Consider the following 12316-nt stretch of genomic DNA (forward strand, 5'->3'; position numbering starts at 1 on the left):
GGCCCAGCCCACAGCAGCTGAGACACAGCCCTCAGCTCACAGCTGACAACTGTGCTAACAGCACAGACTCCTGCATCAGGAGGCACGGTGGAGACTAGAGGGCAGCTACATGTCAGGACCACATCCTTTACACCATACAGCAGCACAAAACACTGTTCTTCCAGTGAAGTGGATGGTTTTGTTTTACAATTCACATATGAAAGAAATGTGTTCAGTTTTAGTGGAAATGACGAAGACTCCTGGGATTACTGGGCTTTTATAAATAGCTCCCATACACTTTGGACTGTGAATTAAAACTGATTTAATTTTCAGTTTATGTTAGTTAATTGGTGGTGTTATCAGGTCAATTAGGTCAACATGCAATTAGAAACTTCAACAACTCCACCCATAAAAATGTAAAACCATACTCGTTTTAAAGTCCTCCTTGGGCAACACTGCTATACTTGTAGTGCTGCTGTTATTCGCTCCATAGGAGTCAAGCTTTGACTCCTTTTACAGAAGGTCTATGGATCTCCTTCACTGTTTCTTAAGATGATGACCTTTAAGCCTGAATTTTAACTTTGGAAAAGAAGCAGGTGATGAAAAAAATTGTTTTTAACATGTTGTATATTTTGTACACACAATGGCGCACAACAGGATCCACTGCAGGTCTCGTGGTTTCTGTTCTCACACTGAAGCACCAGGACAGTCTGACCATGAAGGACAAATTCATGGTGCAAGATAAGTGAATGTTGTAAAACCCAAAAGAGCAAGCATGCTCCTGGTGGCCCTACTGATCTTTGTGGAAGGACACCGATCCCGGAAGTCTGGTCAGGTTTAAAGAGCAGTTGATGTTTGTTTCCTGCCCAAGACTGAGGTCTGTGGTGAAATCACAGGGTGCTCATACAAGTGGTCAGAAGGAGACTTATAGGAAGTGATCTAGAAATAGCAGCGGCTCAGGAAGAGCTCAAGAGGTCAAGATGACCTTCAAGGCAAGGGGTTTTTCACTTTTATGAACTTGGTATTGCAGCATGTATTTGGATACTACCTCTCTCTATGTGCATTTAAAGCACGTCATTTTCATACTGAGAATTAAAATTTGGCATGAAGCAATTCCAAAATAGTTTAGTGCTAACAAGACTATCAGTGATTTAACACTACTACTGTTGGCTTTGGTTTGTGTGCTACCTAAAAATTGTACACTGTAGACACCAACACCCACAAGAGACACGTACTGTGTGATTTTGGGACACACTTAAAACTAAAACTAAAAAACAAACTCACACAGTTTATCTTGTGAATACTGAGCAAATAAATGTACAGCTCACATTCCTGCAGCTGGGCTATACAACAGCTAGATTACTGGAGAAGACTAGAAACAGAGGACAAAGCCATATCTTAATTTTGGTTGAATTTCACCGGACAGATTACCCTCTGAAATATTCATAAAAACAACTGATGATGAAATCGATCTGGAGGCTTGTGTGAAAGTCAACCCTGACCTTGAATCTAAGCAGGTCAAATAGCTAAACAGGTGTCATATCCGGCCAGGCCTCTGAACTTTTACGGCTGTTCCAACACCAGCAAGCTGCTCTGGTTTCATCACACTATGTGGGCATGAGGTTTTCCCAGGATACAAGAAGCAGCAGGCAGAAAGGAGGTACAAAACAGGTGAATGGATGGCTCTGGTTGGAAATGATTTAATCTGAGAGCAAAGCTGTAGCCAGCCTGGATTGCATTAACATCAGGTACTTTTTCCACAATGCAGAAACTCAAGAGCCACCTTTCACTTATAAAATTCAGCAAAACTTTCATTTCTTGAGCTCCATAATCAGGTTCACTGCTAATGAATTATTTAATACTAACTGAACAAACACAGAGGAGCAAGACATGGTCCCATGTTACCCAGTCAAAACATCAAACTTTCATAAGAATAAATCATAAAAAACACGACCACATCCAGGCTGGAAAGTAGCATTAGAACAGTTCCACATTCTTGTGTCAGCATTTATGCTTGTGCATATCCCCAAAGCAATATAATGCCAACCTTGCTCTTTAGTCACCATACAGGTGTGAAAACAACTGGATTTTCCTGGAACCCTTTTAACAGACGAAGATTCGTATAACCCAAAAAGACCTATAGTGCTCATTCAGCTTTATATAGTGCCAAATTAAAACAACAGTCGCCTCAAGGTGCTTAATATTGTAAGAGACCCTAGAATAATAGAGAAACCCCCCCCCCCCCAACAATCAGACAAGGCCTTATAATCAAGCACTGGGCGACAGCAGGAAGGAAAAACTAAATTTTAACAGAATGAAACCTCCGGCAGAACCAGGCTCAGGAACGAAGGCATGGACTTCATGACCTAATTTAAAACACAATCACATGCAACAACTGATGTAGTGTGAGAACAGTAAAGGTCTTCATAGCATAAAATGTACAGAATCTGGGTCAGAGACACGGGGGAGGAGCAGGGAGCAGAGTCACTGACATGCTGAATCACCGGTCAGCTGGTGTTTGCCTGTTTTAGCTGCAAGGCTGCCGGCAGATGAAATGACAGGCTGAGGACGGCCAGAGAAGATGACAAGGCTGATGATGATGATGATTTTACAGACGAGAGCATGGGTCAAAAACACAGACGATCAGCAGTGGGTTGAACAGCTGCATACTGTGTATAACTGCTGCTGTTGAGTTATAAGCTTGCTTAATTTGATTTAGGATCATAAGACTCTTTGAGAACATAACTGAATCAAAAACATGCTTAACAATACAAACACAATACAAGACATTGGTTTGTAAAGAGTTGAGACAAGGCAAAGCACAAACTTCAGAAAGTTTAAATTTATTTGATTTATATTTATATTCACTCTTCTAACTGTTCTCCTTTCTCTTCTATACATTCTCCCAGTCTACAGACTGTAGTTCACTGACTGTCTATAAATTCATAAAAGTTTTCCTCAACAATAGTGTTTTTCTCCTGACTATTGGTCCTTTGTGGAAGTAACTACTTCAGCTGCAAAATCTACTTTATAGTTCAATATTACATTATATAATAGAGTAAAATGGTTTAATCGTATCACCTCAACAAAAGATGAGTTTGTAGTTAATGATGATGTTTGCAAGCGACCATTTATTTGGTAAAGGTCAGCCGTATCTAAACAAGTAATGACGTGGCTCGCATTTTTCTCCAGCAGTCACTTGATCAGAGCTGGCTTCTTCCAGCAGGGCCTGGAATCAGAAGTTGGTTTCCTTACCTACGACCTGTATGATCTCAGCCAGCAGCACTCCGTCCGTGACGTCTGTTTGCAGGTCCTTGATCAGACGCTTGTGTCCTGACTTGGCGAGGTAGTGGTTGGCCCAGTCCGTGTAAATCTGCGGTCAGACACAAACACGAGCACGGTGTTTCAGTTACGTGCCAACAAAAATAAAATTCTGTCCAAAAAAAAGGGCCGACCCTGTCAGGTCGCCCATGTGTTTCAAACTCCATAAACACTTGAAAAACTACAAAAGCTATAAATGGATGAAGCAAATTTACGACTAATAAAATAACAGCATGCTTGAATGGGAGCAGAGTAGCCCTCTTTTCTTTTGTTGGGGGCTCCGATCTGGCATATATCCGCGTGGTATTCAAATTGGGGCCATTGTGCTCAGCCAGGGCATTCATCTCGGAGCACACGGCGGCTGTTTTCAATGGGCCATGCTGACATCACTCTCTGGGGACAGAAAAGACCCTTCACTGCCTGGGGGGGAGGAGAGGACATGGGGGGAGGAGGGGGGTGTTGGTAGAGAACGCATCTGAATAATCTGAATAGCTTCCCTCATAATTAGCTGCAAACTCTCTTTTTTTTACTCCCTCTGTGATCATAAGAAGTGAGTCTCTCTTTCTGAGGAGGTAAAAAAAAATGAAGTGGCTGAAGAGAAGTTGTGCAGAAGGGTATTCCTAAAAATGAAGGAGATGTTTTTTTAAGAAATGGATGTGTCATCAACCCATCTTGATATGCGGCAATGTCAAGCTTGTCTGTAAACTGCGCAGTCTCTGTGTGACAAGTGCAACATCAGAGGAGCCCAAAGGGATTTGAAACATGTGCTTCTAAATAAAGACACCTCTCACTCCATGTCTCACTCTTGCATTCATACAAACTCAGGGACCTGCAGTCCACTAAGACATGACAGGGAAGTGTCAATCAGCATGTTTAAGTAACTGTCAGCTTTCTGCAGTAATCTCATTTCACTAGCTGGCTTGACAGCGTTTTTAGTGGATAAAGGTGAATGGCTTAAACATGAATTGAGCTGGGGTTTGGGGAAGGCCTCAGAGGGAACTGGCGGCGGCTCCCAAGCCTGGCAGAACAAAAAGCTTGTAGAACTGGGGTATCCATATATAAATAAGAACCGGAAGGGGCGTGTTTGGAGGCGTGGTCCCGGTCCTGAAATTCAGGCACTTTAACTCCAACTCTTCGTTGCCAAGTAAACTAGAAATCCAGCTTCAGTGATTGGATCCTCCATCTCTTAAACTCAGCTTGGTGTACCCCTCAAACTGATTTTCAGACAGATGTTCCTTCTCTGCTTTGTACAAAGTTTATGCTTTTGATTAATCTTTCTTTTCCACAGAAGAAAAATAATGATTAGTCAGGCTGACAGATTCTTGTATTAAGATAATGGGATGCAGGTCAAGCACAAAGTAGTTTCTGCTGGCATAAATGTCAAATTCCAAAACTGATTGATTTACAAAATCCAGACACACAAGCAAGCAAACTTCATCAGTACACACTTCACTGTGAAATTCAAGTCTATCTGTCAGTCCTCAGTGAGTGCATGGCATTGTAACGGTCAAGCCTAAAAGCACATGCTTGAGGTGATGTGTGTGGCACAGTTGTGACCCTTCTTTCTTTGAATTTGCACTGTAAACAAACCTGAAGCTTTTCTGCCTCGACAGATGAATCACTGCCCTCATGAAGTCTTACAACAGGTGCGAGCACTTCAAAAAGATTCATAAACACGCACATCCGTACACTCATCATCACGCACAAGCTCAAACGCAAAAGGTTTACGATGCAAACACACGACCACACATTAAATACAAAGCGCCTCGGAGCGACATTTTGAAATTACACGGGCTGCATTCCCAAACACAAACGCACAGTTACAACAAAAAAGGTTCTGAGTGACAGGCTGAACTAAAAAAAGCCTTTAAGCTGCTGGATTAGACGATCCATTCACACTCTCAGCTGGTTGTGGAAAAAAGGAAGTGCAATCTTGAAGAGCTTTTGTGTGAATGTGCAAGCGCTCTTTGAAGTAGTTTTGGGCAGGTAAATGGAGGGCTTGGATTGCAATTAAAAACGAGGTGAAATGGGTAGCTGTCATTCACGGAGCTGTAAACCACAGGGGAGGTCAAATGGCCCGAGGGCAAGTGGAGAAGGGGGTATGGGCTTGTCGCAAGGGTAGAGATAAGTTAGCAACAGGTTCCTTTTAAGTCCCGAAAGAGACAACTTTTCAAAACACACTTTATTTCTCTGATGTTTCCAACTCGGGCAGCTCAAGCTTCAAATGCAACAGGTAAAAAAATTTCATTTTAAAGAAAGGCTTGATGCAACTTAGTGCTGCTTTCAAGAAGCAAACTTCACAGTGACCACAGGGATTTTGATCAAAAATGAACATTTTGAACTGAAGCAAATAAATATTTTAATATATATGTGAAAGGTCTAACTTGCAGTACAACTTCACAAAAACACCACCTGGAAGAGACCAAAACAGAGATAAAAGGATAGCGAATACTGAACTTACATTCACCATGTCAACAGAAACTCAATTAAGCATTAATAACAGGGCCATCCACAGTGATGCATCATTTGCTTCAAGTTTCACCCCGCTGCTGTCCAACTGAATCAGTCAACATAAGTCAGATGCATCTACATCAAAGACCTCACTCATAACTGGAACTTTGAAATAAACAGGAAAAAGAAAGAATGCAATAATGGGAATCATGTGTGGTAAACCACACATTTATTGGAGCTTCTGTGATCTGGAAGTTGCTTAAAGAAAAAGTGATGGGTGATGAGAGGCAGACATCAGATCTGGGAGGCAATTTAACAGGCTGAATACTTAATGAAGAGAAGTATTAATTCCATATTGATTCAATATCCATCTATCAAACACAGATGAGATACAACAGATTCCGGTTCAGTCTTTAATTTAAACCACTGTTAATAATATATAGACAATTTAATCACTAAGCAGATAAGAAGATAAGCAGTTAACATTATTACAACAGACAGTCCCGTGGCATTATTGGCATTTCTGTGTGTAGCTGGTCACTGAGCACACAGTACACATACCGTACCTGAAAACAAAACATTTCAAGTATCAAAAATCTGTAACTATTGATTTCTAATTTTTAAACATTTATGTTTTTTATTTTACTTGTAAAATCTTTGGTAAGGTCAGGGGTCAAATATGACATGATATTTGGATGCAATCTATAATGTGATATTTAGAATCCCCATATACCAGTATCATTCCCAATGCTGCCAGTACAAACAAAGACACTTATTTTTAAATAGCTCTATATCACTTTGAGCTGATCAGGCAAATCTATTGACTTTAAGGGAAATGTCAGAGGTCAAATGTGAAATATTTTATATTTACCCCCCACCTGTAAGAATTATAGTTTCTAAGTTAGAAGGTTCTTGTCCATTTCAGACCAATAACTCACTAAGTGGAGGACCTGAAAGCATAACCTATTGTGGGTGTCCTCTGAATACATCATTTATAATACTTGAAACAGGGACTTATCATGAAATAAAATACAAATGACACTGTTCCATAAATATGAAAGCATTTACACCAACATAATGACTTACATGTTCTGTATCTCTGGTACATGTATCTGCTAATATCATGAAAACGATCTTGTTAATAACTTTACTTCCCTTGGGAGAACATACTTCTCTTATCTTCCTCACCAGTACCGTCACAGCCATATGTCAACAACACTGTGGCAGCCGGGGATCATGCAGATGCATCTTCTAAGATGGAAAATGGAAAATCCCCCATTACCCCCATTGCCATCAGGGGGTAATGGGGGTCGTTTTAGGAGTTGTAAGTTGGAGCTGTGGTAAGGGACGTTCCCATCATCAGAGAAAGCAACATGACACTGACTCATTCACAATGTCACGGACTTACAGAAACTGTAAAATGTGGCCTATCAATTCTACTGACATTTTGCTTTGGGAATATGTCACCTCCATAAACCAAATCTGGGCCTACCGGTAGTTTGCATCTTTCTTTGATATAACAGTAACAATTAGCAGCGCAGTCTGATGGTATTTGGAGAGTTACAGATATCTATTGTTTTTGCCCTGGGCTTAAGGACCCTGGATTTGAAACTACAGAAAGACATTGAGATTGGAGTTGGAGTGTTAACCATCAGAATCACTTAGACACTGTGTCCATCCATCATGTAGAAGTGGTAATCACCAGACGCCCCATGTTACGATATTATCATGATACTTCATTCTAGATATTATTGCAATTTCTAACATTTTGTGACATTCTGAGTATTGGAATAACAAACTGTTATTTATCACCTTTTTCAACTTGGTTAAACTTTGTCAATATTTGTTTTAATTAGACTCAATAAGATTAAGTTATCTCACTTCAGTTATTTGTTTTCTGCTGCAACACTGAAAGCATTTCAAGCACACCAACACTGAAACCTGACATAAATGCTGCCATTATACAGTCAGTCTGGTATCAGTGTGCGATTGTATGGAGTCTACAGTAGATTTTCTCTTCATCGCTTGCCATTTAGTCAAAAGATTCTTTCAACAGTGAGCCATGAAAGCCTGGACCTAACTGCATCATCGTGCTCACATAATAATAATGTTCCCTTTAAGGCTTAAAATTGGAAAAGCATCAGTTCTTCAAAGCCTCTAACAAACATTGATGAGTCATTCAGACTGCTGCATCTTTCCTTTTTTTTTGTCTTACAGAAACGCACAGATCTGCTTCACATCCAGCATCCCTGCTGCCTCAGCTTGCTGAGTCACCAAGCTGGTGTGGGATGCCTACAGAAGGGCATGACGCACACAGGCCATCCCTGCAGTGCTCGGTTGGCCCTGTCAAATAGAAGTTGAGGGCAGCCAGAGCCTCACACTGGGAAGTGTGCCCTCAATTTGAAGGGCACTTTCTGAAAACTGAATAGTTCAGATGCATAAGTTTGGCAAATGTCACTCGGCTGAGGACAGAAGGAGGAGACAGACTGATGTGTTTGTGTACTTCCTGCGGGCATGTTTGCTTATTTCAAACTCTCACGCAGCTGGAGCAAACACTTTTTATTTCTTTTGCTCTTTTATCTCTGTTGTTTGCACTCACTCACTTGAGAAATGATAACTTGTTCACTAAAGTAAACACTGCACTCTATCTAATCTGATGCTTGTCCTCACTCTGCTGCAAGTGACTTTTTTAAGTACCTAAAACTTGGTTATCAACCGTTTTTTTGATCATATTCAATTGAATTGAATTCAGTATTATTTATATAGCACCAAATTACAACAGCAGCCGCCTCAGCACACTTTACCACACATACTGTAATGTGAAGACCCTACAATAATACAGAGAAAACATAACAATCAGACAACACCTCTGATCTGAGCAAGCACTTGGCAAGAGTGGAAAGGAAAAACTCCCTTTTAACAAGAAACTCTCCATCAGAACCAGCCTCAGGAAGGGGCAGACATCTGCAAGTGATGGATAAATGTATAAATGCAGAGAGAAGAATAAGAAACACTCAGTGCATCATGGGAAGCTGTCAGTAGCCTGGGCCTATTGCAGCGTAACTTTGTTTCTAGTGTTTGCATGTTTAAGGACAGTGGGAAATTTTAGCTAGCAATGGACAATCATCAATAAAATTCTATACCAAATTATTGTTATATTAGAGTTAATGGAATTACAGTAAACATACTAAAATAACCACACAGCTATCAGGCTTCCCCTACACACACACTAAAAAACTGTCAGTACTTTTTGTTTAATTTGCGCATTCCAAAAACAGAAGCGTCTAATTTTACCACATGTGTTCAGCAATATGCTCAAAATGTTTTCTTGGCATTTTGGATTTGTATATTTTTAGTTTGGTGATAATGATGCGTTTCCTTTTTTTTCCAACCGCAAAGGTTTTCGAATTGTTTCATAACCGAGAGGTGTGTTAATTTTCTCCACTTGTCGAGGACCATTTAGTCTTTCCACTGAAGTTCAAGTGTAAAAATCACAAACCAGCCGCAATATTTCTCACATTTTCACACGGCATTAAACCACAACACCTGAGGTCTGTCCTTCGAAGCACAGTTCTCACATACGTCGATGGCGCAGCAACAATTATGTTGATAACTTCAGGACTATTACCCTTATTACTTTCAGGGTTCAGTAAGCAACCTAAAAAGCGCTGTGCTTAACACGCCATTATGAACTAATCTACCAACATGAGCAAGAACTTTAAGGAGAACGCAGCAGGACCAAAGCTGCCATAAAGTGCTATCTCTCACAAAAAGCTTTCATAGGGAGCCAGGACTTAAACAGCTCTTGTTATAATTCAGGTAATGGCCCTGAGTGCTGAGTCTACAAAAGACATGCTCTGATAACAATGCTTTCTTCTACCTTTTCAAAAGAAATCTACCTCGTCAAACACAGACCAACCTAAGTTGAAGGCCTCTTCCTGCGACTATTTAGGGGTTTATAAGGCAAAACTAAATCCCAGCACTGAGACTCCATTCATTTATTAAACTCGTAGCATACCCATTTCGGTAAGGAGGAATCTATTATAATTCCATGCTGTTCCTGGAGATCAGTTTCTACCCCTGACATGTCTATTTCAAGCTGACCTTTCCTCTTGCACTCTCTCCCCAGTCTGCCTTCTTAAATCCTGAAGTAAATGCATACTCTCTATCATTTCTTATGTTGTTTTATCTTCACCAAAAGGTAGATAAGTATTTAAAAAAAGCTTTCATAACACCCCTGACACAAGTACTCCCTGGTTTCTTACCACTTTGTAGGCTTCACAGGAGAAGCGGCTGTAGCTTCTGGCTGGCACCCTGAGCCCGCTGTACCCCGCCATGTGGGGCCACAGGTCGATAAACACGAATATCTGGGTGAAGATAACTTCAGATTTTGAAAATCCTTTAGCTTCAAAAAGACCAAAAGATAAGAGCACTTCGTGCGCACTGGAACAGATAAGTGGTCATGCTGTGTGCCCCCCCTCACATACACATCTCTGTGACAACGTCTGTCTGGCTTGCTTGTAGGAAAGGGGCATGCTTTATTCCTCCATAAATGTACTTCTCTCTTATCTCACCGTGTTTTAGTCAGCTTCATAGTGACGTCTCAGACAGTCTGACACTCTTTTAATCTTCCTCTCCCTCTCCCTCTCTCCCTCCCTCCCTCACTGTCTGTCATTCACTGAGTCAGACACCTTGACTCAGTTCCTTCTTCTGCTACGAGTGGAGAGACTGTCAAAAGAAAACTAACTTAGAAACGGAACCTTTTATGTTTAATACTTGAGAACTGTGTTAGGGAGGATTGCTGTGTTTGGAAAAGACAAACAAGACAAAAACCCAAAACTCCAGCGTGAAAGACCGTTAACTGTCAGGCTTTCCCTACATAAGTTACCTACATTATCGGTGGCCCAACCTGCATGTAACAGTTCTTCAATTAAGCCGTGTCTTCTGTTGTACTAGGGGAACATAACTGTTGCTGATTCAGGCAATGAGAAAGAAATCTGATTCTGAAGTTTCCTACTGTTCGTGGTGCTTCACAGCACACCGTTGCTCCCTGTGTCGAAGACAGATTATATAAATATGATGGATGTCTTTGCTCCTCACACTTAATGACAGGACACTTTAGTGACCTTCATGCACACCTGGTGCTGTACTTTACAGCAGGCGCGCACACACACACACGCACGCACACACTCAAATACAAACACAAAAATACGATTGGTCTCAGGTGTCAGGGGTGGGCTGTGCTACTTCCCAAATCCAGCCATCATCTTATGTCATCAGCAGTGTGCTGCTTCACATTCACAAAGGGACCTCACACCTTACAATGTCACTAAAACAAATACAAACTTCAAGTGTGGGTCTCAGAGCAGCTTCACTAAAGAAACTCTCCATGCTTTGCTTAAGAAAACACATATCTGCACTGCAATGTGCTGCCTTCTACGGGCTTTTAATCTGATGACTTCTAAATCGTATTAAAATAAATAAAGACAAATACATCCTCCAGTTTTCTCTAACATTAAAGACTTTTTGTGGGACAGCACGGTGGCGCGGTGGTTAGCACTATTGCCTCACAGCAAGAAGGTCGCGGACTTGAATCCACATCCATCTGGCTAATTCTTCTTCCAAATACATCTGGGGTTAGGTTAACTTAGTATTCTAAATTGCCCATAGGTGTGAATGTGAGTGAGAATGGTCGTCTGTCTCTCTGTGTTAGACCTGCAAAAGACAGACGACCTGTCCAGGGTGTACCCCACCTCTTGGCCTGTGGCAGCTGAATTATGCTCTAGTGATATAACATGGATGAATACATGCATTTAAGATTTCTCTTTCCCACTTTTTCCAAAGTAAAGGATGACCTCTTTAACACCCTGAAAAACTACTTAGAAAACGTATTTTTGTGGGTGACCCCTCCTGCTGCCTAGACATGCTGAGCCATATCGATGAGGACTCAGCATCCCTCCGTGCTGCTGCAGGCTGAGGGTGACATGTGGCAACACATCCCCTCTGACCCATTCTGGGCTGGCTAGCAGATGGCTGGTGGGAGATGATGGATGGACTGAGTCACTTACACAGCAATCAAGAAGTGAGGGGTGGGAGTGGTACATAGGGGCATCCTACTTACCCAACAGTGGTATATTTTTCTGTCACTTCTGACACAGTCTCAACAACATTCACTGTGAATGCAGGAAACTTGCTCGTCTTAAAAAAAAACAGAAACACAGCACTGGGCAAAGGGAATTCTCTGCACAGCTCTCAGTGAGCACTAGCAGACACAAACAGATGGCTTCTGAGAAAACAAGCATCACAAAGGTGTCCTGGTCTGACAGAAATGACAACAGTCTGCTCTACCAGCTGCTGTGCCATGCCCTGCGCTCTAACACTGAAATTTTCAATGCTTGACCAGTGGGTGGTCAAACAGACTTTCCATAGCAACACTTTATGATGTACTATAACTACAAAACTAGAGGCGAATGCAAGCTTAAGTCAGGGAAGCAATTCAAGAAAAAAAATCAAGAAAAAGGTATATAATACTAATAATACAAATAGTTTTATATGTATTTATCTT

General features: G+C 41.3%; 1 protein-coding gene across 1 annotated transcript in view; it reads right to left on the reverse strand.

The window, feature by feature from the left end:
• nav2a (neuron navigator 2a) overlaps positions 1–10343 on the reverse strand; it is an 83583-nt gene extending 73240 nt beyond the window's left edge. Inside the window, exons 1-2 of the mRNA XM_085350036.1 lie at positions 10017–10343; positions 3235–3352 (exon numbers count right to left, since the gene is read on the reverse strand). Coding sequence (XP_085206162.1) covers positions 3235–3352; positions 10017–10088 — 190 coding nt within the window. The 5' untranslated portion in view covers positions 10089–10343. The remainder of the gene's footprint in view (positions 1–3234; positions 3353–10016) is intronic.
• Positions 10344–12316: the final 1973 nt, after the last annotated feature.

The sequence above is a fragment of the Diplotaxodon limnothrissa genome, linkage group LG1 (assembly GCF_057381915.1).
Source record: "Diplotaxodon limnothrissa isolate DT_005_m linkage group LG1, D_limnothrissa_male_GT1.1, whole genome shotgun sequence".
In the NCBI taxonomy this organism is placed as follows: domain Eukaryota; kingdom Metazoa; phylum Chordata; class Actinopteri; order Cichliformes; family Cichlidae; genus Diplotaxodon; species Diplotaxodon limnothrissa.